A 26,120-nucleotide genomic window follows, 5' to 3' on the forward strand; every position below is an offset into this window, starting at 1 on the left:
CCAGCTGGCATCTACCTTTCCACCAAGTCATGCAGTGAATTGCTTCTGCCTGCTGCATCTCATCAGACTTCAGGTTTGCTGTTCAGCAGCAAGGACCATACCCGTCACTTCTCTGTTTCTTTCCCTTGATGCTGCAGTAGAGCCCTAGGCTGCTGACTTTCAGGGAACAAGGGTAGATCTCTTCTTTCTTCCTGTATGGGAATGATTGTAATTTGAGACAGATGATCCTATTCACTTTCTTTAAGAAGGCAAGAAAGATTCGTGAAGAAGAAATAAAAAGGCACATTTAGCACAACAAAAAGTCAGCATAAATTGACATATTTCCCAGAAAATCTGACAGTGCTAAAACTGATGAGTTTGTAGCATTTCAGGCAGTTGCATCTCCCATTTTGTTTTGAGGGGACCCTGTTAGCTATGCAGGAGAGCATCCAAAAGAAGCTTACAGTAGTAGGCAGCAGAGAATGGAGAAGGCAGCACAATCTACTGAGCTCAGCAGTGCACACAGAATGTGTTTTAAGTTCCAGTGCCTTGGCTTATCCTTACAAGTTCTTGAAAGTAGTGACGTTCAAGCAAAGAACCAGATACTACTGCTGAATTGGAACTGAGGGCTCCAAATACATAAACAGCATCTGTCTGCCTTGACTCCTGTACTTAGGTCAGGGAGTCTCTGCAAGGATGTAATTGAAGGATTGGTCCAGAAAGTAATGGTTTCCTTTGAATGTCTGTAAGAAAACTGCCTGGCATACGCTGTGGTGATTTGCAACTAAGCCAGAAGTTTTAAGAAGTTACAAATGGTGGTAAATAGCTTTCCTAGCAGAATAGGAAGCTAGTTTGTTGATCCATTTTGGTGAATGGAGTTCCTCTTTGCTAAGGATGAGAGTTTTGTCTTTCCACTTTGAATGAGAAACCCTAAGATGTCATTATAGTATCCTGTCTTTGACACTAATTTGCCCCCTGGTTTTCTAGATAGACAGAGCATCTCTCACAGCCGGGAGTCAGGTAGGTCCAGATTCAGTTCTGTCCTGTGAGCACTCTCTCTCATTCTTTACTCTGCTACAGCATAAATAATAGTGGCAGAATGTAACTGTAATATCCTGATGGTGCCTTTAATGAAATAGTTACTGGGTGGGATATGAACAAGCAATGTGAAACTAGCTACAGCCTGAATTACTGCTTTGCAAACTTTTTACTATGTATTTCCATATAAATACATGTCAAGTGATTACATTTTTATGGAGTTTCAAGTGAAGCCCTGGCTGATGGCTGCTTTGGCACATCTCTGGTTGATCTAAGAGTCTTTCCATATAAATACTCAATGTTTTTCTGAGTGGAGTGGTTTTGGACCCCCAAGCACGTAGAATTTACTGCCTCTGTGTTGAGGGCTGACCCAAACACAGCAGAATTTGAATTCCCTCTGTAAAATTGACTCCCGCTAGTTGTGCACATTATTCTCCCTGTCTCCCATTTGGCATGTTAGTCTGCTGACAGTGGAGTACACAGCACTTAGCAGCTGGTTTGTGGAACCATCAGTCAGGAAATTATATGATAAATAGGAGGTAGCCAGGTTTAGTGGCACTTTATTCTGCTTCAGCAGTTTTAGCCTGACTTTGGAAAAGTCATCATGTGGTTTTTCTTAAGGGTTGCAACTGGAGATGGCTACAGTGTGGTAACTTATTACACATACACTTGAGTTATGATGTTCACCAGCTGTATTGCTCATGTGTAAATAATAAACTGTGAGATGGATAATTATGTTGGGTTTTGATATGCAGCTTGGCTCTGGTCGGTGCAGGGCTGACAGAGACAGCTCCCTGTGCTGTGATGGAGTATGGCTGTTTCCCAGATGGAAACCGAAAACAAGATGCAACCAAGATACACAAAGGAGCCTAATGTGGGAGGACTCCAAAAGGTGTTCTTCAAGATTTATATCCCATGTGTTAAATACAGCTTTTTGGTGCTCTGTGTTGCATAGGCCCTGCAAAGAGGAATACCCTTTTGGGCCTTTTAATACTCATTTTCTATTTCCCAGGTAGGGAAAGGTAGATAATCACATTCAGGAGGGCTAAATGGTGTTTTGCTGCATATATATTGGGACTGTTTTTAATGGATAGGTGCTCAGGCTGGGGGTGAGGGTGGGCCTTTGAGGAGGTTTGGCATCCCCAGTGGGATTGCTTGCCTTGACCGGCTGGAGCCTGTACTGTCTGACATGCTCAGAGGTGACAGAATATGTGGTCTCATTATACCAGTGAAACATGGAACAGGGCAGGTGGGAGGGGTGTGCTAAAACACACTTCTCATGCCCCTTTTCCCTCTTCTGCACCTTGGTGGCTTTTGAGGAATGTATCTCAGAAGGTAGAAGCAAGCATCTTCTGCTCTGGTGATGATGGTGTGTTCACAGGGGTACCTGGTCATCTGTGACCCACCTTTTCTTTTAGAGAAGCTTGCTGTAGATTACATGCCAAGGTCCAGTTGGTGCAGCAGAACCAGAATTAAAGCTATTGTTAAGTTAGCAGTAAGCCACAGTTCTTTTTCATTGACGGAGCCTTAAGCCCTGAGTCAGTAAATGGCAGAAATGTGCTGTGGCTGATCACATGCTGGTGATGTTTCACAAAATCCAGCCATACCGCTGAACAGGCTGTGTCAAATGTTCCCAGGTTTTCCTGAAATAGTGGGAATTTTTCCTCAAAATTTACACAATTTCCCCTTCATCTCCTCCATTTACTCCCTCAGGACCATGAGGTTTGTTCCTCTTGTTCTTTCTCCCACTTCAAAACAACCAACTCAACTTTTGACGAACACCAAGAGGAAAAATGCTTTTGTGTTTAACCATCTCTAGCTGGCATGAGGGAACTGCTTTCACAGGTAATCTAAAAGGAGGATAGCATTTTTGCTGAGTAGAAAAGGCAGGAAATACAAGGAGAAGATAACATCAGGATTCAGCAGGCAAAACCCAAAATAGGCTTGGTTTTACTGGTAGGGCATAACTAAAGCTTTCTTTCTAGAAGCATTTTAATATATCCGTGACATGACCTAATATCTGTATGCCTAAATATTTGGTGTGGGATAAACACATGACTTCATCCAAAGTGGCAATCGGGTAATAATTGGGCAGGATCAGTTTGGTTTGTGCCACTGGAGATGCTCAGCATCACTTCTGTTTTGAGCAGCTAAACAGACACTAACCTCTTTTGGGCACACAAGTAGCACCAGTGTGCTGATAGGTAGAGCTCTGGTCCATGTGCCTTGTGTCCTCCAAAGCCGGGAGGCAATCCCACTGCACAAGTGGTGGGGCAGAGCCTGTGGGGCAGCAGGTACACATTCCCCCTTTTGTCAGCCTCATTACTGAGGCTTTCCCAGAACAGCAGGGAAGAGGAGCCCTGGCAGCTGCAAACCCACTGTCCTGTGGAAGCCTTGGAGGAGATGGGGCAGGGGAGCTTGCTGCAGGATGGGGATAAAGAAAGCACCTTTCCCATTAAGAATGGTGTGTGAAATGAGTCCCCCTGTCCTCAGGCACGTTCCTCTGGATGCGGCCATCAGTGTGACACAGTTAAGCATCTCCAGTAAGGCCTTTCCCAACTGCCTTTCCTTTTAACTCCCTTGTCTGATTTACTCCAAATAGTAATACCTCATTATGCCGCTTCAGTTTTTTCTGTTGCAGGACTGCGTGTACACCTCTGAGGACATAAAGGGTTTTTGTTGTATTGTATTCTCTGCTTAGGCTTTTCGTCCTGGGACGATTTCTTTTTTTCTTGTTTTAATAAAAAATAAATAAATCAGGAATGCTTTTGAAAGGCTTTATGGTCCTTTTGATCTGACACTTCACATATGGGCGCATAATTATTTATTGAAGACTTCTTTATGTCCCTTTCCATTTAAGCTGTAAAGAGAGAATATTGAAATTAGTAAGTGCGTATTCATGCAAACACTGTGGGCCAGACTGTCCCCTTGAACAGACCTGACTGACTGCAGCAGGGAAGGAGAACGCGACCCGGCAGCCGTGGCACTGCTGACACGTGTATTTCAATGCCTGTTTAGTCCTTATGAATGCTGTTTTTAAAGAGTTGTTGAAGATGCTCAGACCTGGGAACCTTGCTTGTTTTTCAGATCCGCCTCACCTCTTCCCAGCATTCCACCCTCCTGTACCTATTGATGCGAGACATCATGAGGGGCGCTACCATTACGAACCATCTCCCATTCCTCCTCTGCATGTGTGAGTATTCAATGGTTCCCTTTGCTTCACCCTAGAAGAACGGGCAAGTATATGAACCTTTGCAGTGCTCAGAGCAATTCCCCTGGAGTGCTTTGCCAGCCTTGCTGGAGGGCAAGATTTACTTCTGGAAAGCATTGAAGTTATCTGTTCATGAAGCAAAATCCAGGCTGGATTCCTGAGGAATTCCTGATATAATAGGTGTCTGGCAAGTGTTACCTTTGTGTTTTGGTGACATTTATTCTGTGTGCTGTTGTTCTATAAATACTAAATCAGAAAGTGCTGAACCCTGTGAGGTACAGCCAGACAAAACGTGTATTTTGTCTGTATTAGGCTTGGGATTCTTCACAGCTAAAATTCCCTCTCATGCCAACGATTTTGTTTTCCCAGTGACTGCTATGAAGCATAATGAAATTTTTGGTAAATTTTCCTAGTCCCTGTTGTGTGCACACACAGGCAATCGGTTGATTGATGGGATTGTCACCCAAACAAAATGGCAAATGTGATAGAGCACATGGTTTACACAAAGATAAAAGAAATGAATACCAGTGATAACGTGCATTAGAAAAGTGTGGTAGTGGTGAAATCCTGTAGAAATAAATATTATCTTATTCTTTGTGGGGAGACAGATATCAGCATTGCAGAATAAAACAGTTATGTCCGGGAAACTGCTACATGCGGTTAAAAATGGAGCCGAAAAGCGGGGTTTGGTACTTTGCTAAAAGGCTTGATACATACATTTAATCATATCTGCTAATCACCCCTCATACTGAGAAAATACAAGAAGAAAAGCACGAGTAATACTTTGAAGAATAATGCTAGTTGTTTAGATGGCAGATTGCTGTGCTATGGCTATTAGTTACAGCTGTGTAATTACATATATGCAGAAGAAAAATGAAGTTGTTTTAAAACAAGTCCTCCTCTGTGAGCAGAATTAATTGATATTAACAATCCTAACTACATGCCCAAGTACACACACAATATTTTACTCACAGTTTTTTTGGGTCAGTCTTCTATTACTGCATTGTAATTTCAGAGCAGATTTGCCTTGAGGTAAGTAATCAATCTGTGTTGCAGTCTTCTCAGGCATTAGAGGAAAAGTGGGTATTTATAGAGAGTACAGAAACTTGTGATTTATTCCTCAAGAGTTCTTCTGATGCATCGCTATTTACATCGCAGTCAACCACATCGTAAAACATATTCAAATCCATGCTTAAATTTGCTGCTAAAAGCAGTTGTAAGCTGAAGGTGGCAGGCTCAGACAGTCAGCATATGGCCATCCTAGATTTTATGGTGCAGTGAATGTTCTGCTGGATGTTTTGGGGAGCTTGAAGGGGGTGATCTTGCTCCTTCTGAAGTTAGTGAGGAATTTGTTTTTGTCTTTGGTGTGAGGCAGATGGGGTAGGATGCCCCAGGAGGTGTTTTAACCTACATCAGAGAAGGACTGTCACCCAAAACCTGGGTACTGCCTGTGAGTCCTCATGGAGGCTTCTGGATCCTGTGCCATGTGGGACCCGACTTGGCTGTGCTTGAGCCCTCTCTGGAGCCTGAGCCCCGTGACCCCAGCCTATGCCATGGCACCCTGTGCCCGCAGGCAAGGCTTTTGGGTGGGTGACAGTAGGGAATCCTATCTTGGGATGCATCCAAAGGAGCGTGACCAGCAGGTCAGGGGAGGGTATTCTACCCCTCTGCTCTGCTCTGGTGAGACCCCACCTTCAGTCCTGTGTCCAGCTCTGGAGTCCTCAGCACAGGAAAGGCATGGACCTTTTGCAGAGGGTCCAGAGGAGGGCCACAAAATTGCTCAGGGTGCTGGATCCCTTCTCCTATGAAGAAAGGCTGAGAGAGTTAGGCGTGTTCAGCCTGGAGAAGGCTCTGGTGAGACCTTATTGTGGCCATTGTGTTCTTAAAAGGGGCCTGTAAGAATGGGGAAAGACATTCTAGCAGGGCTTGTTGTGCTAGGACAAGGGGTGATGGGTTTAAACTAAAAGAGGGGATGTTCAGGCTGGATGTGAGGAAAACGTTCTTTATAGTGGGGGTGGTAAAACACTGGCACAGGTTGCCCAGAGAGATGGTGGAAATGTTCAAGACCAGGCTGGATGTGGTTCTGAGCAACCTGATCTAGTTGAAGGTGGCATTGCAGGAGGGTTGGACGAGATGACCTTTGAAGGTCCCTTCCAACCCAAACTGTTCTGTCGTCTTATGGGAAATTGGGACTAGCAGCCTACGCTGCTAAAAGTGCCAGAATTTCTGAGAGGCGCAAAAGGTGCTGAAAATGCCTCACTTGGTGTTCAGTGGTACTCCCCTCTGATGCCAAAATCAATGCCCCTTCTATGGAAACGTGCTGCGCACTGTACACCACGCTCCCCGCCATACCCCCTGGGGCAGCCGTGATTCAGCTGGGCCCTGCAGAGGCTTGTTAGAGGTGAGGAGATCTTGGTGTGATGGGATATGACTGCAGGCAGCTGCTTTAAAATACGCTCTGATATCAGCCCAAGCTTTAAAGTCAAAATTTCCTTGATACCAGCCATTGAATTTTCCATTAACTTCTGTCGATTCTTCTGCTCATTTGGTTTGCATCGCCATTGGAATGAGGAGCCGATCACTGACTCCAACAGCTTCTTCGGAGATGTTGGTTTTGTTACGTTTGTGCACTTCCCAGGGTTATGTTTCAGTGTATGTATGAGGTAAACACCCAGCAGTTTTTCATGTTTTACAGAGCATGGTATGGGGATGACTTAGGAGCATTAGATTTGGGATCATTTGGAGCCATTACTTGAACTGCTGTCCTAACAAACATCCAAGAAGGAATAAGAACTGGGTATGGGAAACTAGTTGAGAATTGTGAGATAAAATAGCAAGAACACCACTCGGCATACAAATGTTTACCCACAGCTTTATCAATGATTTCATTGTACGGTGGTTTTCTCCTCAGCTTCGTAATGCTCTCAAATGTGTGTGTGTGTGTGTGGAATATAAATTTAAAAAAAAAGGGGGAAGAAAATGACATCATTCCAGTTATCCAAGCTCTTAGAAATGTGTTCCAGAACCTGTCAAGCCTTCGTGGAATTAGTTTAGGTATAATACAAGTGCAGAAAAAGCATGGAACGGGCCTTGTCCGCGTGATACCTACAATGTGTGCACATAACCTTGAACAATGGCCAAGTGAAAAAGAAAAGGGAAAGGAGGAATTTTTCAGGTGTTACAGGGCTCTTACATACTTGCAGCTCAAAAGAAGTATATGTATTTCCATATATATTTCCTGTAGTTTAAGTGCTGATGGGTAGAACTGTTGTATCCCAAATTTCAGCCTGGAGCTAAGTTTCGTAATTTGAGCTATAAACCCCTAAAAAAAGGGTTTATGTTTATGATGGAATTGCTGACAGATCCTTATGTATATAGTAGGACTAGCAGGCATTGCTGTAATTATGCTATCGTATCCTATCATTAAAGATTTCAATTGAAAGAGGTTTATAAATTGCTCTTCCTCTTAGATAAACCACCCTACATTAAGGCATCAACGATATGGTGCAGAATTAAATTAAAATCTCATAAAATGAAATATGTTCTGTATTAGCTGTTTGACACTTAATTTGCCTCTGAATGAGTAGAGGAAATCACAAATTAACCTGCCTTTGTTTTGCCAGCCATGGCTTATTAGGTGTTAGAACAACTGCAATTACAGCCCAATAATAACCCCCAACCCTTATGAATATGTACTGAAATGTGTCACTTTGTGTTACCAAAACCTGTTTGTTAGGACTGTATAGTTATCCTTGAATAATATATACTTCAGGGAAGATGTATGAGACTGAAGTTGTTCTTTGGTGGCAACATATGAACAGTGTAATTGGAGCTGTAGCTTGTGTATTCCTGCTTTATTATTTTCTTTTCCAAATTCAAGGCATGAATTTAAGACATTTAAGGCATGAAGCTTAAAGAAAAACCCCAGTAAACTAGGATTAATTATTGCTACTTTTGATTGAACTAGCAAGTTAAATTACTTGTTAAACATCATACAATTAAAACATTCCAAAAGCATGGCTTTACTAATCCCACTTTTTGCTTTGTTCTTCTTTGTTGTTGTTTTTGTCTAGCTCTTCCTTAATTTTCAAAATTGATTTCTAAAGTAAGCTCCTAAAGGAGAAACTGAAGCTAAACTGTTTTGATCCTTGACATTTGCTGGTCATCCAGTAGAGTGGGCTGCCTTCCCCAGTTGGTGCATTTAACTGTGACTACTTAGGAAGCTACCATTTGTGGACATTCCTTCATTCCTTCCACACCTTTACTGAGTTGTGTTAATAGGTTGCTCCCAATCTACTTCGGGGTCGGTCAGCCTTTGGAGGCTATATAACCTGGTATTTCCAGTCACCAGTAATGAGTCTGTGAAGGATGCATGCTCCTGCAGAGGTGGCTGGTGGCAGTGTCAGGAATGGCTCCAGTGTGGTGGCCTGTGTATGTCTCCAAGCAGTTAACACATGTCAGCTAGTAGAATGAGAAGCTACACCATGAATGTTCCGAAACATTCATCCTTTTAGTCTCCATTTCTCTTTCTGTTGCCATCCCATTTTACGTTACCTCTGGACTGGGAGTAATGGAGCGTGAGCAGGTAGATCTAAGAGAAGGTGCACTGATGCTGCCCATATGCTTACGGCCAGAGGGAGTGCAAGGTAAAGCTGCTGTCTTTTATTGTTGATCCTAGGAAGCTACTCCAAGCTTCATTTTTCTAACTGCTGATTGAGGCTAGAAGCATCCGAGTTTGGCAGTCTTACATCCTGAAATGATGCATGTGCAGATAATTGTGCATGTGCCTAACATGGAAACCTTGAACAGATATTTTGGACTGTGTGAATGCACTGGTACTAAAGCAAAGCATTTGTTTTTCTTGCAGTTGGCTTCAACTTGATAAAAAGAGAGTCTGATTCTTAGATATGTTATTTCATACCTGATTTATGGAGACATCAGTTACACAAGGGTGAAAAGGAAGGGAAAGTCAGGTCCAGACTCTCAGCTTTCATCAGCCTCTGATTTTGGACCGTGTAGTACAATGGGGCATGTCCAAATGCCAGAAGATTAAAGCTTTGGCTCTGCAAAATATCCTTGATGGTGAGAGAAACTGCTTGCCTTGTGTTCAATAGGACATTTAGGTTTTCCCTGCCCCGTCACTGATACTTAGAGTACTTTTGTTCCTAAGCTCTCATTTCTTCTCAGAATTTTTTAAACCTTCTAAATCTTTTACCTGCTGCTTTACCTCAGTGTACCTCTGAGTTGGAGACTTGGCAAGGAGTCCATCGGCTTGTCAGAGCATTCATTGATCCTTCCGCAGTGGGAAGGAGAGCCCCACCCGGTGTGAAAAACATCACTCCTTGAATTGGCTTTAATTACTTTAAGAGTTGGAACGGGTTTAATGGTTTAGCCAGGAGCCATTGAAGAAGACTGGGACATGAAAAGATGACTAGCTGCAGCTTTCCAGAACCATCCGTGAAAGCCTTTTAGGTAAGCAGGGAGAAATCTTGTATTAAGTGGGAAGCACCCCAAGAAACCTGTCCTTGGAAGTGAAGTGCAGCATCCAGAATAAGCAGCTGCTAATAGCTTGGAGGATTTTTATAGCGAGTCTGAGGAGGGAGCAGCACGATCTGGTGACTTGTTAAGGTTATTCAGAGTTTGTTATATGCCATGGATATGCGTGTTGTAGGCTCTGCAAGCAACATGTATCCTTCCTTTCTTAGTGACAGAGCAGCGCGGCAACGGTAATTCACAGAAGTAAAATAGCAGGGCCAGATGCCTGCACATAAACTTCAGCAGATGGTTTTCATTCAGTGCCAGGCCTTTTACAGAGCAGGGAATAGGAAGCCTGAGTCTAGACCAGAACTGTGATCTCTCACTCGCTATATAGCATCGCATCATTTAAAATAGTGAATCAGTGTTTTGTTTAGCTGTTGGTACTTGCTTAGTAATATTTACCTTGCGACTTGCAGATCATAAATTCTCCTTTGCAAGCAGCTTGCAGAGTAGCTTCAGAAACAGACTGCTTTTAAACCTGTCTGAAACTGGGAAAACTTTAGAAAGCAAATTATTGGTGGCATATATTGAACTGCAGGGGAGGGGGGAAATTAAGTGAATCTCTTCCATTTTTTGAGGTATGTAAAAGGGAAAAAAAAGCAGGTAAAAATGTTAATTAAAATAGCCATGTTTCAGTGCAACTGTTTTACATGAGTTTAGTTACACTGATTTGTTTGGGTAAGCTGAAGTCTGAAATTTCTGCATGCTCAATTCGGTTCCTCTATATTTCTCACAGATTTGTTCTCTCCTTACTAGCAATACTGAGAAAAGAGTATCTTATTTAAAAGCTCATTTCTGCTGGCAAATAAATTCTAGATCAAATAAGGATTCACTGCTAAAAATCATGCCCGTTTTTATTTAGCAAGCACATTTATATGAAAGTCAACAGACTTGCCTCTAAGCTCACCAGATTACATTTGGTTCACATCGTTCATCTGTTTCTGTGGCGGATAATACTTTGTGACATAATCATTTTCTCTGGAGTAGCTAATTGTAATGCCAAGGAACTACAGATTTATAAAGGGGAAACAATAGCAGCAGATAAATACTGCGTTAACAGAGGCTCTTTGTTCTTCTCCGACAGCCAGCTTGATTTCGGGATGGCTGAGGAAGTTACAGCAAATTGAAGTAAGGGGAAAAATTCATTGAGATTTTTAATGCAGAAGGAAAAGTTTGCGAAATGCAATGGTTGGGTTTGTTAAAAACCCTTGGGTGGAAACTTCCCCTAATTTTTCCTCTCTTTTTTTATGTTGAGAAGAGCTCTTGAGAGGCAGCAGCCCCCCAGCCTTAATGAGAAAGGCATGCTTCCACCAGCTGCTGGCTCAGCACCTCTCACGATATGGTCTCTTGGTACGAGCAGCAACTCATGGGGCAACTTTCCGGTGTGATGTGGAGGGAGGAAAAAAGCTCTCAGTGGTCCTCAGGAGCAGTTGGTTGTCTGCTGGTCTAAAGGGAGCTGGTTTCTTGAGCCCTGCTTAGGAGGCAGAGGGGCACAGGTGTGTCTTGTGGGGCCCAATCCAGTGAAAGGGATTCTTGAGGAAGTTTGTATGGGTTATGTTGTGGCAGAGAAAGAGTTCTAGGTTTATCAGCAGTGGGGTGTCTGTTAGCATTCAGCAGCACTGCCACTTAGCTGGTGTACCCCATCTGGGCAGTTAGTGGGGCTTAGACCAATTCTCAGCTGCCAGAAGCGGTTCCTTAAGGTGGGCTTTCACACCAGCATTAAGAGATGATAGAGGCATAATAAATGGCCAGCAAAGTCATGCCTTGGGACACCATGTTGCACATACACATTTCTGTAGGCTGAGGAATAACTAGGCATGACTTCAAGCTTTCAGGACGCTGCCTGTGCGCGGTTGTGCATCCAAGCGTGCATATTTGTGTGTACATGCATCCGCTTTACATAATAGGGTGACTGTCTTTGCTTGCATTTGTCACGGACTGAGTAATTCTAGATCTTTACAGTTAAAACTAATGGAAGGAGCTACACAGTGTGAGAAGGATGGAAAATTAGAGGGGAAGACGTGAACAAATAGGAAAAGTATTCATGGGCAAAATCATTGAGAATGTATGGCTCATTACGTTAATATAACATCTACCCAAAAATACGTAGGATAGCTGCAGTGCTAGAGTTCTGCTGCTTGAAATTTCTATTATCTCATTCTGTTATCAGCTGCAAAGAATGCAGGCTCTAAATATAGTGCACATTCAGAGCCTCTGAGCCTGTGGTTTCTTGGACAAAATTCCTGTGTTCTTTGTGCTGTAGTCAGCAGTATTAGTCGAGTGAGCAGATATTGACTGTGGTATTCACGTGCAGTGAACCAGAAGCAAGCCAACTCTATAGAGGCCGCTGTCAAACTTGTTGCAGTGGCCTGTGAGGTACTGGACTGTGACAGACTCCTTTTTTTTTCAGTACAATTCTTCCACTCATGTTAAATCTTGCTTCAAAGAGAACTGAAATGTTACAGTCTTGGCCTTCTTTTTGTTTTTTTCCTTTTTTTTTAAAAGTGTACTGGTGAGATTTCTGTGTTGTGAATTGGAGGTCCCTAAAGTGAGAGTAGGTATAAACTGGAAGAAATACGAGTGATGACTACATCTGCAGTGTAGGAGCACAGAGCATCTTCATCATACTTTCACACAGTCATGTGAGAGACTCTCCTCCCCCAAAGAGAAGCATCATGTCCTGTAATCTTAGAGTATGGATTGAATTTAGTTCAGACCTTTTTCCCCAAAGGAAGAAAACCCAGAAGTGAAATAATGCCTTGTTTCCCTTTTTGTCACCCCTAACTCAACCCGCTGTATTATATATATGTCTGTATTTGTTTGCTTATTGTAACAAAGAGCAGGGTCTTGAGCTGGTGTCAGCTGTGCTTCTGAGATGTTGATACTGGTCCTAACCAGCAGTCCCTTGGGTATTCTTTATTACATGATGCTAGGAAAAAAAAGACCCTAATTCCACCCAAAGGAATGTGTTCAACGGGTGTTTTATCTGTGTGCCTCAGGGTAGGCTGGGCCAACATTTGTGACTGATGTTATCGATTAGGAGAGGAAACGATGTAAAGAAAAATGATGCACTGTTTGATTGTTGCTCTTAGGATGAATTATGTGACCAAGGAAGGACTTGGGACCTTACTTTAGAAGCAGCTTTTCATTGAAGCTGGGCCGTGTGAAGTTGTCGTGAATGACCAGGCAAGAACACATTGCTTTGTTTCTTCCAGCACTGAATGTGTAGGTCTGAACCTACAGTAGATTAGAACTGCATTTATAGTCAACTTTATAGGGTAATGTTCTAGAGACCCCACAGAGGTTACACACAGAGGCAAAGCATCCTGAAGCCCCTGAGCCAGGAATACAAAGCTTCTGATGGAACAGAGCTATCATCCTCCTGAAAGCATTATTTATGAGGTGCTGTGACCATGGGTGTTAAGGATCAGCAGAAAATTAGGGAGTATTTGGCATGAGGGAGAATTTCTAAACATATCAGATTTAAGCGGCTATCTCTTTAAAGATACACATCTTTCTGTATCTGCTGTTGAAAGTCAGCTTAGATTTATCATGCCTTTTCCACTGGCCTGTGGAAGAAAAGATTGATAGTCTAGTCCAATTTATAGAGGCCACCAACACAAATAGCCCCATTTAACTACATTGTAGACAGATTCGGCAGGGAGGGCAGGAGCTGCACGACCAGGGGCAATCAGGTGTTCTCTGCTTCACCCTGGAGGACCACTGTCAGCGTACATCATCAGGACAGTACCAAGAAAGCTTTCAGAGCTGCCTCTCTCTTGGCTTGCTGTAAGCATTCCTCAGATGTCAGACTTCCATGCTGGCACCTTTTCTGGGGACTGTGTTCCTACTCTTGTGATTAGACTGAATTGCAGAGGCACTGAGGAGCCAAAGTTGGATGCTTTTAAGATTTGGCTGGACAGGACACTGGGATGTCTATTCTAGGTCATGCTTTTCCTAGAAAGGTTGGACCAGAGGATCTTTGAGGTCCCTTCCAACCTGTTACTCCATGATTAAATGTGTATGTAAGTTGTCCTGGTGGTGCAGTTGTGTCCCGAGTTGGACAGTTTATTCCTCTTGGGGTTTTCATCTACATGCATAGCGACCTACTCTGTTGAGAGAACTAACAGTGCTTGCAGCATACAGATAGTGCATTGACCTCAAAGAGTTACTTAAAAACAGAGTTTACTATTTCTCTAAAAACAAGTGTGCAGCTGGAACGTTCATTCGCTTTATGCTTAGTGCATGTTTTCACGTGTTTTCCCCTACAGTCACACTAAGAGTGGTGTCCCCACTCATTTCTAGTTCTCAAGGTTGTTTGAAGTTACAGCTTTGCCCAATAAATACTTTTTAAACTAGTTTTGTGCACAAATGGAGCAAGAATCACAGTGTGAAGCCTTTATCTCTTGTTTCTTCTGATGGCTGTGGTGTTCCAGCCATTATATATTCGCCATTTGTGAGAAACAATTTGTAGAGCAGATAAAGTAGCACCACAGTGGCTTTCAGTGCCTGAAAGGTCAAATAAAGAAGGTGGCCTGGCTTAGCTCCACATGAGAACTGAGCATTTTCCCTCTCTGATTTGGTTGCACCCCAGCCAGCTCTCACATCTGGACCTTCAATGCTGGCAGAAGAAACAAGAAGAAGTAACTGTTAGCAGAATAGCTTCCTTCCCCTCACCAAACTTAGCAGCATTATCTTAGGTATGACTTCTGCTTCATGTACTTGTGAATCCTACTGCCCTTATGGATATTGGTGCTGATCCGTGGCTCACCTGCAAAATGGCTTTTCTTCCCCAGATCATGGATTTGTCTTGGGGAGGTGGGGTGTCATTTCAGAAAATAGTTGTGTGTTTTATACAAAAAATACATATGCACACAATTTTATACAGAAATTTCTGTACATCTATATAGTTTATATTTTTCTGCTGCAAGTAGTAGTGTTAGGTGAGAAATTCTAGCTGCTACTCTCTCTTGAGTAATAGTCACTAATTCTTGTATCGGGGCTTTCTGATAATGTTAGTACAGAGATGTGAAGCAAATCCAGCCATACCCCAACAGAAATGATTGATGCTGAACCTTCACATCAGTGTTTCTGTCAGAATTGTAGTCCTTTAAAGTGAGAATTTTAGTCCCTTCGCAAACAACTTTAGCAAGTACAATAGGAGAGACATTCAGTCACTGGATTTTGTCTTCTGTTTCTGCCAACTTGCTTTAGTTTTTAACAGTTAAGCTTTATTTTATCCTATGAATTTAGAAAAGTTTTCCCTCTTCCCCCAAATCTTGGTTTTGTAGTATTGTGGGTGTGACTTAGAGTAGGCACTGGAAATGAAAGCTGAGGGGTTTGTCTTGCTTTGGGTTTGGATTTAGAAGAAGAGTGTTTCTTGGCATCACAGAACAGGCGTTGAGAATGTTCATTTGAGGCTGCTCTGCCGGGAGGAGGAATTCCTGCCTTAGTGGGAGGAAGGAGTTAAGGAAAGAAGAGAAGCTGAAATCAGCTGAAATAATAGTGAGCATGGCATTTTCCAGTGAAAGCTAGGGAGAGCTTAGAAAGACCATCAGCGAATGAATGAAATGAGAAGGGATACTTTAGCACTTAAAGTACCAAAAGGTTCTTTCTCCAAAAATATAAACCCATTAAATTATGGGAGTAAAACCCCATTAATTGGAAGTGCTGGTTTTTGAGAGAAGATAGTACCTGCGAAATTCATGTATCAGTAAAGTTTGATTTTACTGTCACAAGTCATACCCGTCACAAGAAAAACTTCCCCTGAATACACATGAGCGTTATTGAGATTCAAGACCAGCCTCAAGCTTTTCTTTCTGGTCGGGTAATGCCCTTGGGTGGATGCAGTAATCTGGTCCTGGTGCTGCAGGAATAGATCCCAATTAGCAGTGCCCTTTTTTCCACTGAGTGCATTGCTGCACATAGGCAGGAGCCCTTTGCATGCTGGCTGCATCCCCTTCTGATCTGTGAATGGCAAGAGAGCGAACTCACAAGTAATTGTAGAAACTACTTAAACTCTCGTGGTTTTGTCCCATTTGGATGTTTTTCTTCTTCTCCCAGTCATACCTGTATGTATGTGCGCTTTCTCTGTCATGCATAACGACTTCAAGGTTATTTTTTAAAGACCTTCAGGCATTTTGGGAGTGTTTTTGAACCGGTGCACCATTCAGCAGTGAATTGCTTGTATAGAGGTCTTCTTTGATGGGCTTTTTGTCATGTGCTCCCACTGAAGTTTTAGTGTACTCAAGCATTAGAAAAGCCACTATTTGAGCGTCTTTGTTTTCTTTGTTGAGCTGTTTATTTTGCTTTCTTCCCACACAGTTCCCTGGCCTGCCTCTGACAACTGCTTTTCTGCATGAATTACATTCCTCGGGGCCGCAAGTCTCCTAATTCTTCCAGTCGATTTGATTCCTGCCTGTGTGATTAGTCCTCTGCTCCAACACACAGTTGGTCTTTGCCAAGCAACAGCTTGCTAAGTGCCTTTAACATGAAGACCTAACTACATTTTTTAACCTCATTAGTGTGTAGGGCACTGCTTCATTCCAACTTAATAGCATGGCCACTATTGAATCATCACTTGCACTAAAACAGGTTACAGAAAGGTTACCTAAGTTGTCTGGGTTTTGTTTTGTATGACTGTGGTTTTGGTGGGTAACAGTTTCTTTCAGCACATGTCCAGGTTTAGCATGTAAGTTGCTTTTTGGAAGGTGACCCATCGATTCTCCTCGGGTAGGTTTGCAGTGCTGAGAATTTTGCATTTTTAGGTTCAAAAAGAAACTCGGCACCTATTTGGAAATCGCAAATCTAGGTAATAAAACCACTAAAAAATGTGGTTTGGGGGAGAAAGAAAGAGGAAGAGGGCTTGGCAGAGCTGAGAACATTTTCCTGCCTGTTTCAGCTTTAGAATTACAAAGATCTCATCCTCACCTGTTTCAATACAGACTTCTCACTGGAATGCTGGATTTACAGCGCTGCGGCCGCAGTCTGCATTGGTTCACTGTGTCTCACGGGATCAGTTTTTAGCTGACTGTATCATCACTGAAATTTAGATTGGGGTTGCAGTTGTGCATAAACTCGAATGGAAAAGGCATTACAGGACTTGCAAATGTTGTAAAGGCAGTGGAAAAACATGAAAGTTTCCTAAGAAGACAGCATCACCAGGGAGCTGAGGGAAGAAAGGAGGCACTGGGTCACATGCCACTTGTGATGGTGCATTTGTGCAGTTGCATAGCACAGCCACTCAGAGGGTGAGACTTCATGATTAATGGTGTTTATTCTTGACAGAAGCCTCCTTTATTTATCTGCAATACAGTTTAGTGATTTTATCAGTCACCTGAATGAAAAATATTCAGTCATACCAATATTGCAGTGTAAATTGAGTAGAGTCACTTTTTATTATATCTTTCAGCCTTATCATCTGCACAGTAATTTTCTAGCAGGGGTTTGATATAGAAAGGCTGGATTTAGCTGTACTTGACACAAAGCCTCTTCAATTTCCCCTAAAAGTTCAGGCTACTCTTAGAAATGTGTATAAATATATATATATATAAAACCCTCTTATCCAAGCAATTTCAGGATTTGAAAGAATAAAGATAAAATGCTGAAACCTGGATGTGAGAAATGTTTGTATGAAAACATCTAATAGCTCTGAAGCCACTGGTGAAATGCTCTTTAGCGTTTAAGCTTGTGGCTTAGTGCAGTTCTTTTTGCATGGCTACGTAGTCCGACTTTCTTCTAATCAATCATCATCCAACTCCAATCAGCATACAGGCAGAGCCTATCGCTCATCCTGGGTGTAATTTCAGAGTTGAAGACTATAATGGCCACATACAGCACATTAGTCACTGCGATAACAGCTAGTGGCACTCCTGAGGAAGGGGGAGGATGGGGGAGAAGGGGGATAAAATTCTTCTCATTCTCACAGTGCATTAGTGAAATAGGAGCAAATGTTAAACAAATGTTTATTCAATTAGCTGCCTTTAACAGCATTAAGTGTGAGAAAGCTGCTTGACACTCCTTTGACCCACTCTTTTGCAGGAGGAGAGGAAGGAGAAAGGGAAGGAAGAAAGAGGTACATGAATGCCATCAGGATTTATATGTGCCCACATAGTCATACGATGGTGCTGCTGTGGTTAAACACTTCAAGAGATGGCAGGCCCTGCCTGTAACCGAGAGGAGGCTAAAATTTGAATAGCAAATGAGACCACCTCTAGAGCATCAAAAGAGAATTGCAGAGCAGAGAAGTTTGCTGTAGGAATGCAGTTGGTAATTTTGCTGTCCAGTCTGTTATTAATAACAACAGATAATGAGTATGCTGTGGACCTTTTAGATTTTCCTGCTGCACTTCGAGCTATAGAAGTTGGAAAATAAAATGGTATGTGATGCTCCCTGGTGTAGTCCCCCCTCTAATATGTAGCAACACTTTTCCATGGCTTATTTGAATAACATTTGCTTGTCCTGTGCCTGTGTTTTATATTTGTGATGATGAATGCTGCACCAAACATGGCATTGATACAGTACCCTCAATATATTAATGACCACAAGTCAATACACTTGGAATCAGCTGAAGATGGAGAAAAAACTTACTGGCACAGACTGGGCTGTGCTGTACATAGGGACTTACCTACTTATAGTTCATAGAAGTCTTAATGGCACAGACTGGGCTGTGCTGTACATAGGGACTTACCTACTTATAGTTCATAGAAGTCAGCATAGCTGAGCAAAGAGAGGCAATGCCTTGGTAAGGCTCTAGCAGAAGTCATGGGAATCACAGTGAACCTTGTGAGCATTACTTTTATTTACTGTTTACATTGCTGTGATGTCCAGCAGCTCTGTGCAGGATCAGAGCTCTACTGTTGTGCAAATACAAGGAGCTCTGCCAGGAAGATCTCGTGGTCGGACCGCTTTGGCAAAGGAACTCTGGTGAGTTGGCCTCGGGGATTAACAGCCCCAGCTGTTTTCCTTGCCCTGAAGATTATCCTTTTGTCTCTCAGGAGGGTCAGACCATGAGCTTTTGCCCCATTTACAGGCTGGAAACTTGGCTGTGGCTTATTGAAACTGGCTATTGAAGTGGTAAGAGGCAGAGATGTGCTGCTGCCTGTGCTGTTCCAGGGGGGCAGAAGCTGAGCAGTTGGGGGCACTGAAAGCTTGCAGAGCTGCTGCAGAACGCTGGAGGACTTCTGCTAGAAGCCTAAAAAGCAAGTGGTGTTTGGAGGGAGTAGTTATGGTCAGTTATGTTTCTGTATGTTTGCATCTTTAGTTTGTACAAACAAAGAAATTGCCAAGTATCATCACGGAATGGTTTGCATTGGAAGAAACCTTAAATCTCATCCAGTTCCAACCCCTGCCACAGGCTGGCACACTTTCCACCAGACCAGGTTGCTCCAAGCCCTGTCCAACCTGGCTTTGAACACTGCCAGGGATGGGGCAGCCACAGCTTCTCTGGGCACCCTGTGCCACTGCCTCAGCACCCTCACAGTGAAGGATTTCTTTCGTGTTTCTAACCTAAATCTCCCCTCTGTCAGGTTAGAGCCATTCCCCCTTGTCCTGTCACTAGAGGCCCTTGTAAAAAGTCCCTCTCCAAGTAAATCTACATAATCCTGCTATAGTCACCGGTTTCTTTGCAGCGATCCTGGGAAGGATTTGGATGAAGGAGAGGCAAGCTGAGATGCTCTGTGTGCAAAGGCCAAGCGGACAGTGTTTCAAAAGAGCACCAGGAAGCTGTGACAGCAGTTGGTGGCAGGATGGAACAAATCACAGAATCATAGAATTGTTTGGGTTGGAAAGGACCTTCAGAGGTCATCTAGTCCATCCCCTTGCCATGAACAGGGACGTCTTCAGCTAGAGCAGGTTGCTCAGAACCACATCCAGCCTGGCCTTGAACGTCACCAGGGATCTTAGCTGTATTATTCCTATTTTTAGAGGAAAAGGAGAGGCAGGTTGTCATGGGGAGGTTACCATTGTGTGAGGAGGACAGGAACCTGGGCTTGAATTGGAGAAAATCTGGGAGACAGTACATGGTTTTATTTGCATTTTGCATAAAGAAGGAAGTGTAAATCGGTCAAAAGTCTTATCTGTACGTATTTAAGGAACATGCGTCAGGATTTGTATAATAAAATAATATACCTTGACTCAACGGCATCTGAAGCAGCAGTAGCTCACTGTAGTCAGTGCAGGTGTTCCTGGGGGCTGAAAGTCACCGGTGTTACAAGTGACCTTATGTAAACAGAATGTTAAATAATGGAATGAGTATTTGTTGCTTTTTATAGCATAAACTCTTCTTGAGGGAATCCACAAGCTGATGGTTGGGTTATTTTTGAAGCATTATCGGTAGCACAGGGTGTATGTGAAAAAGCTGGATCTGAGTTCAGGCAGTCCATCAGCTGAAAAATAGGAATACAATCACTGACTGAAGATTTAGTGCCTTGATTAATGTAGCCAATTTTTAACTGTAACTACATGATGTTAACACTTCCCGAAGAAGGAAAGGGGAACCAGAAGAACAGTCTTTTGCTGTGGATCATTGGCTAATTGTCGTGCATGATTTCCAGTGCCATGAACATCTCTTGTGCAGTCATTTGTGTCGTCTTTCTTTTTTTCTGCAATGATACCTTGTAACTTGAATGGAGGAGCATTTTGTTCTAACCCAAAGTGAGGTTATTTGTATATTTTAGGAATTTACATTGCAGAACTGCACATGTTTCATAAGGCATTTCCATGCCTCGATGAGAAAACACTAATAATACAGCATCTCTTGTTCTGACCTTTCCATTGCAGATAGTGAACATGTTCTGAGTGCGTTAGCACAGTTTTACAGATGAGGAAACAGCAGATGAGGAAGTTGGCAAACTTGTCCAAGGTGGCACAGCAGATAAGTGTTGGAAACCAATCCAGGGCTTGTGTACCTTAAACCCTGATCTGGCTCCTCTTGCACATAAACTGTATAGGCATTGACCCGTTCATGATTTATTTGTACATATGTCTACTGAATGGAACGTTGCTACCAGATCTGGTTCTGTGATTGACTTCCTCATACTGACTGCAGTTCCAGTGTGAATTTTGGAGGGGAAGTAAACAAGATGCTGACTAGGTGTTGGAATATGGACAGGAGTATTGTAAGCCAGGGTTCTTTGTCATATTAGAAAAGGATGTTCTCGTTTTATTTTGTTTGCACCACTAAGAAAATGCATTTAACAGTGCTTACCTTTTTGTACACTGGAGCTCTTTTACAGGAAGTGTGCTCTGACATTTCCATGTATTCAGTTAACTAACTCTTTAAATTTTCAAAATCATTTGCTTAGTTTCCTAAGCCCACGAATGCAGTACAGCAGCTTTGAGGCAGTGAGTGATTGTAGGGGAATGGGCTGCCTATTTTAAGATGCCATTTCTGGGGGAAAAAAATCGGTGTTAAAAGATTATATTGTTGATTTTCCATACTATATGAGTTTGAATGTTTACAAATTTAATTACAAATGCAAAGAGAAAAGGGAAAGTGGATTTGCATTCTGAAAATACTCAGCACTGGCCTCACTCTCCTTGCACTGAAGTCAATGGGTGCTTTACTGGTGGCTCTTAGGGAGAACAGGATTGGGTCAGCACTATGGGCTTGCGAAGGTCATGTCCATGATCACTTAAGGATTTTCTCAGTAAAATCAGTGGACAGTTTCCCATTGATTGTGGTTTCTATGGGGTTGAGCCCTATAATAGCAAGTAAAGGTTTTGAGGAGCAGGATGATTATTTGACTCCGAATTTTTTCATCTCAATTACGTGCATAGTTAGCTGCCTGAGCCTGATTTATTGATCACCTACAACAATGTATATGCTTGTAACAGTGAGAAGTAACTTGATCACGTGGGCTAATCACAACTATTAGAATTGTTCTCACTTGCATTTTCAGGATCAAGCCTTAGAGCTCAGCTTTCCTAATATACAAACCTTTTACTAGCCAGTTGTTGACTGCTGACTGAAGGGTTGGTGTGTACAAGCAACTATGGCAGTAAACAAACAATACGCATTTAACATGGGAGTTGCTACCAAAGGAATTGAGCCATGTGCTTTAAAATAGGACTTACTACACAACAAGGAAGTCTGTATTGTTTGTTCATCTTCCAGGATCTCCTAGAAGTAAAAGTGTTAAATGTTTTGGGGGCAACCATCAGGAGGTTATTGCACCAAGAAAAGGAGAATAGAAGAGGATCATAGGAAGCAGTTTAATGAGTTCAACATTTTCCCATTCTCTAGGCAGGGTTGAACTGAGCAGGTATCAGGGAAACACTGTGGATGTCATTGGTATGAGAGTTATGCCATCAGTGCTTCCTCCAGCATTGAATAACGTCCTGTTAAATGATTAAATATCGAGGTTTGAACTTTGACACTTTCATAATATAACAAGATGGATGAAAAGGCAATAATAAATTAGGTTATGTTACAATATTTCATCCCACTTCGTTGACAAGCTTTGTTCTGTGAGATAGATTATTGTTCCATCTGTAACCTCAGCTCAGTGTCATATTTACAATGTTATAGTTAAGGATCACTTGCTGTTTTCAATATAAATGTATTTTTCAACAGATTCATAAAAGAGCCATTTAAAAATTTATCAGGACAAAACTTGGCATTAAAATTTGCAGTCCTGGAGTTACAGTTTCCTTTAAAATCAGGGAATGATTAAACCGCTATGGTTTTTTTAAGGTAGGTTGTGCTTTAAAGAGGTTCTTGCCCAAGCACATCTTAAAGCTATTTGGAAACTATTCATGGCAGATTACTTCAGCACCAGACCAACCTCAAGATTCTCATCCAAGTTTTCCTGTGTCACAGACCTTTGTGGCTGCCCTTGTGTGGCTTTACATCATTGCTATTGAAGAGCACTGCCTAACAAAGGGGAGGGTTACAGTACACCTCAGGGCCCACTGTACTTTTCACAGTTGCAAGAGATGCAACAACAGGAATAATGAGCACTGCATTGATATTCTCTTACTCAGTTACAAATGTAGATCCATATAAAGTGGTTTCATGGTACTTTAGAGTGGTCGTTTGAATGTTAGACCTGTGTGATTTAGTTGGGAAGGGGTGAAAAAAGGAGTATGGGAAGTTGGAGTTCCTTCTTCTTATGAAATTTCTGAACAGTTCCAGGTCCATTAGCTTGGAAAATAAGAACCCATTGATATTTCTCAGTCTTCATTTTTTTAGAGGCTCAAATTTACCAAATAATTTAGTTTCTTGAATGTATAGAATTCAAGGAAGTTGTATATTCCCAGCTGTGTTTTCTGTCTGCCTCGTGCCATAGGAGCGGTTCAGGAACATAGGTGGAAGAAAAGGTGCAAGTTAGAAGGGGAAAATGACCCAGCGTAGGGAGTACTCTGTTCCTTCATTGACCTAGTGTCCAGAGCTGTTCTGGTACCTCTCACACCTCAATCTGCCACACCAGGGACCTGGGCAGAGCCTGGAAATTGTGCTCCTGAAGGCTGACAGTATGGCACTGAGAAGAGAGGGTGGCTGAAGGGCCACGTAGTCAGCAAGCTCTCTGCCTGCATACCTACCTAGGGACTTTTACCTGTAGTCATAGAAAGGGATAGGATTTCCACTTGAATTCAGAGCATCTGATCTTCGTCATTGTAAAACTGGCTAATGCCTAGGTATGAAAAACAACCTGAAATACGTGGTGTGAGCACCCCTATCCACATTCTCTCTGCTGATTTAAAATACATATGATCCTCTCAAAGTTTGCAGGTCTTTGGGACTATACACAAAGGTCCTGATTCAGAAAAGAGCATGCATCCGCTTCGCCCCTCTCTCTGAAAGAAGCCTTAGTGCTCCAAGTTTGTCATTGAACAGGAAAACCCCTGCCTTCTAATGGTTTACACATAAGGCATAAAGTCTCAAGCAGCATCACTGAAAATGTCCCTCTTCTTGTGCTGAAGCCTCATTGCATCCCTCAAAGCAGCCTCAGACCCAAGGCAGAACACCAGTTGTTAAGGTTAGGGACAAAGCACATGTGAAATAAAGATGATGGGGGTAGGTTGCTACTTGCATCTGGAGATTCGAGTTGCTTGTCACTGAATGAGAGTCTGCAGGGCTGCTTCTGGGCTCTGCTGTTTGTTGTTTATGGGACAAAAGTCATTCTTTGTTGGTACACAAAGAGGTTGCAAAGCAACAGCTAGTAGTAAGTATGTTTGGGTGCACCCTTTCTAAAAGTCATGGTTTAGCTTGCGAGAGGGAGTTAAACAGTGCTTTTGGAAGATGTTCATAGTGAAGTTTAATCGTGGAGGGAAGTGAAGGGAGGAATATGTGATGTTTATCGGAGTAAATCAGGAAGGCTTACACAGTGGGACTGAGAGCAGATGGAGGCAGGAGGGAAAACTGAACTGTAGGGAAAGAAGGGTCCAGAAACAGAGAAGTGAGAAAAGTACAGACTGGAGTTGAGGGGAGAAGTAAGCAGCATGTTAAAATCAGATGTTGGAGAGAGATTGGTAACACTAGAGTCCAGAGCTGAGAATTTTATGTGGAATCTGATGACTCCTTATTTCTGCCTCTGAATACAGCTTGTAGGCCTGCTGCTGATTGATGTTACCCAGCTTGGCATCTTTCCTCTAGCATCCTTGGAAAACTGAGGAGCTCAGAGGAGCAGGGAGAGGAAGAGGCTGGGCTGAGGAGAAGCCATTGAGTCCTAGTGTCCTTGAATGGCTCCCATTGGATCTGGAGGGAGAAGCTGACAGCCTGGCTCTTAATAGTGCTCTTGGCTGTTGGCCAGCTGGGAGAGTGAATCACTGAGGCTGATGCAGACTTTGAGCCATCTTGCAAAAGCTTTTAAATGGTTTTCTGTTCTGTCTGCACCGGATAAGGCCAGGGCTCCTGCCTGCCTGCCTGCGTGCTTTTCAGGTGCTGTTTGGGTTCCTAACTCTGAGATGGGATCACATTAGAAAAAATGACTTGTAAAATGACATCCAAACTTAGTTTCTTTGTTACCCAGGTGTTCAATTTGCTGTACTGCCATGTTTTCCTCACTGCCAGGATGTGAAATTCACTCTGTAATGTGATATCCAGCTGTGGTATATTTGCTTCTTACATCACTTTGAGTTTTAAGCCTTCTGCCTTCCACACTCAGCCTGACGGGGAACCACGAAACAGCTTCGTGGCTGGTGGCGTTTAACAGTACCATGAAGAGTAGAGCTGTGTTTCCACTGTAAAACAAACGTGCTTCTCAGCTATGTGGAGAAAAAGTGCTCTGAGGAAGGGAGATGCCCGTTTTGCACAGTGCTAGAAAACAGCTTCTGGTTTGAGGTTCTCTGCATTTTAAACACGGTGAAGGTGTACCAGTTGGTGTCTGTTCTTCCTGTGGATCACTTGCTTGGGTGCCAAAGGAGTGATTGCACTGCCAGTACCTGCTGCTAGCACACAGCGAATGCAGCACTCTAACTTTGGAGCTAGGAAGTTAATTTCATAACAGGAAGGCTAAAGAGGCTTACCTCGAAGAAAGCTGTAGGAGGGCAAGAAACACACAAAAGCCAAATAGAGAAGGGAAAAGAGGGAGAAAATCCCAACAGGAAAAATCTTTATTCCCCATTTTTTTATGAGCCATCATGGATTTTGTGACAGTGAAGCCAGTGTCACTTTAGGAATGTGTAACTTTGATCTCTGTCCCACTCATATGCTAGCATTTCCAAACTGATGGCAGGGCAGAATCTGCTCCTATGTAAGATTAAGTCCTGTTGGCCTATTAGGTGATGACAGCTATCTCCATTGATCATAGTATGTGTATGTTAAAGAAAAAAACATGCATTTCTTGTTTCATTATTCTTTGTAAGCCAGGAGCATCAAAGGAACAGGGTGCCCTCACTGCTCTCACAGCTGTTGCCTGTGTCTGCTGTATATATGCTAAATTAATTGGAAAAACAGGGACAAAAAGGGCATTTAGTTCAGATCAACCAGTTGGACTACAGCAAATGCATGACAGGCTTAATCATTGTCTTTTGCCAAAGATGATGAAATTTGGACTTTTTCCAGCACCTTTGGAGGCGGGATGCTGTAAAAGTAAGGTCTCCACACAGAGCCTGGACACTGTCCTATTGACAGCGTGGGATGATGGGGAGAGTTACAGCAGGTTATCTTGTGTCAGGTGTGAACTCAGCTTTCAACCTTGGTTCATCACGGCTTCACACTCATAGCCCGAGAAGCCACCACAGCTCTCCCTTCTCAAGAATGAGGTAGTTAACTAATGGTATCTTGTTAAAGGCATCAGTCTCTGGTGCCATGCTAAACCCAAACATATGCAGCAATCTTTCTTCCTTTGCCACCATGTTTTCTGCATCCCATGCTCCAGAGGACCTGGCTTTCTTAATAGCTTGCAAAGTT

At 42.8% G+C, this 26,120-nt stretch overlaps 1 protein-coding gene across 10 annotated transcripts in view; it reads left to right on the top strand.

Moving 5' to 3' along the window:
- The window catches only part of GLI3 (GLI family zinc finger 3), a 209,048-nt gene that overhangs the window by 108,940 nt on the left and 73,988 nt on the right, over positions 1 to 26,120 (top strand). For all 10 annotated transcript variants that reach the window (XM_062625360.1, XM_062625364.1, XM_062625362.1 and 7 more), the window contains one exon: positions 4,105 to 4,210. In XM_062625360.1, the coding sequence (XP_062481344.1) occupies positions 4,105 to 4,210 (106 nt within the window). The remainder of the gene's footprint in view (positions 1 to 4,104; positions 4,211 to 26,120) is intronic.

Source organism: Pezoporus occidentalis, unplaced genomic scaffold, assembly GCF_034315485.1.
Source record: "Pezoporus occidentalis ecotype Australia unplaced genomic scaffold, CSIRO_AGI_Poc_V1 ctg28, whole genome shotgun sequence".
Classification (NCBI taxonomy): Eukaryota; Metazoa; Chordata; class Aves; order Psittaciformes; family Psittacidae; genus Pezoporus; species Pezoporus occidentalis.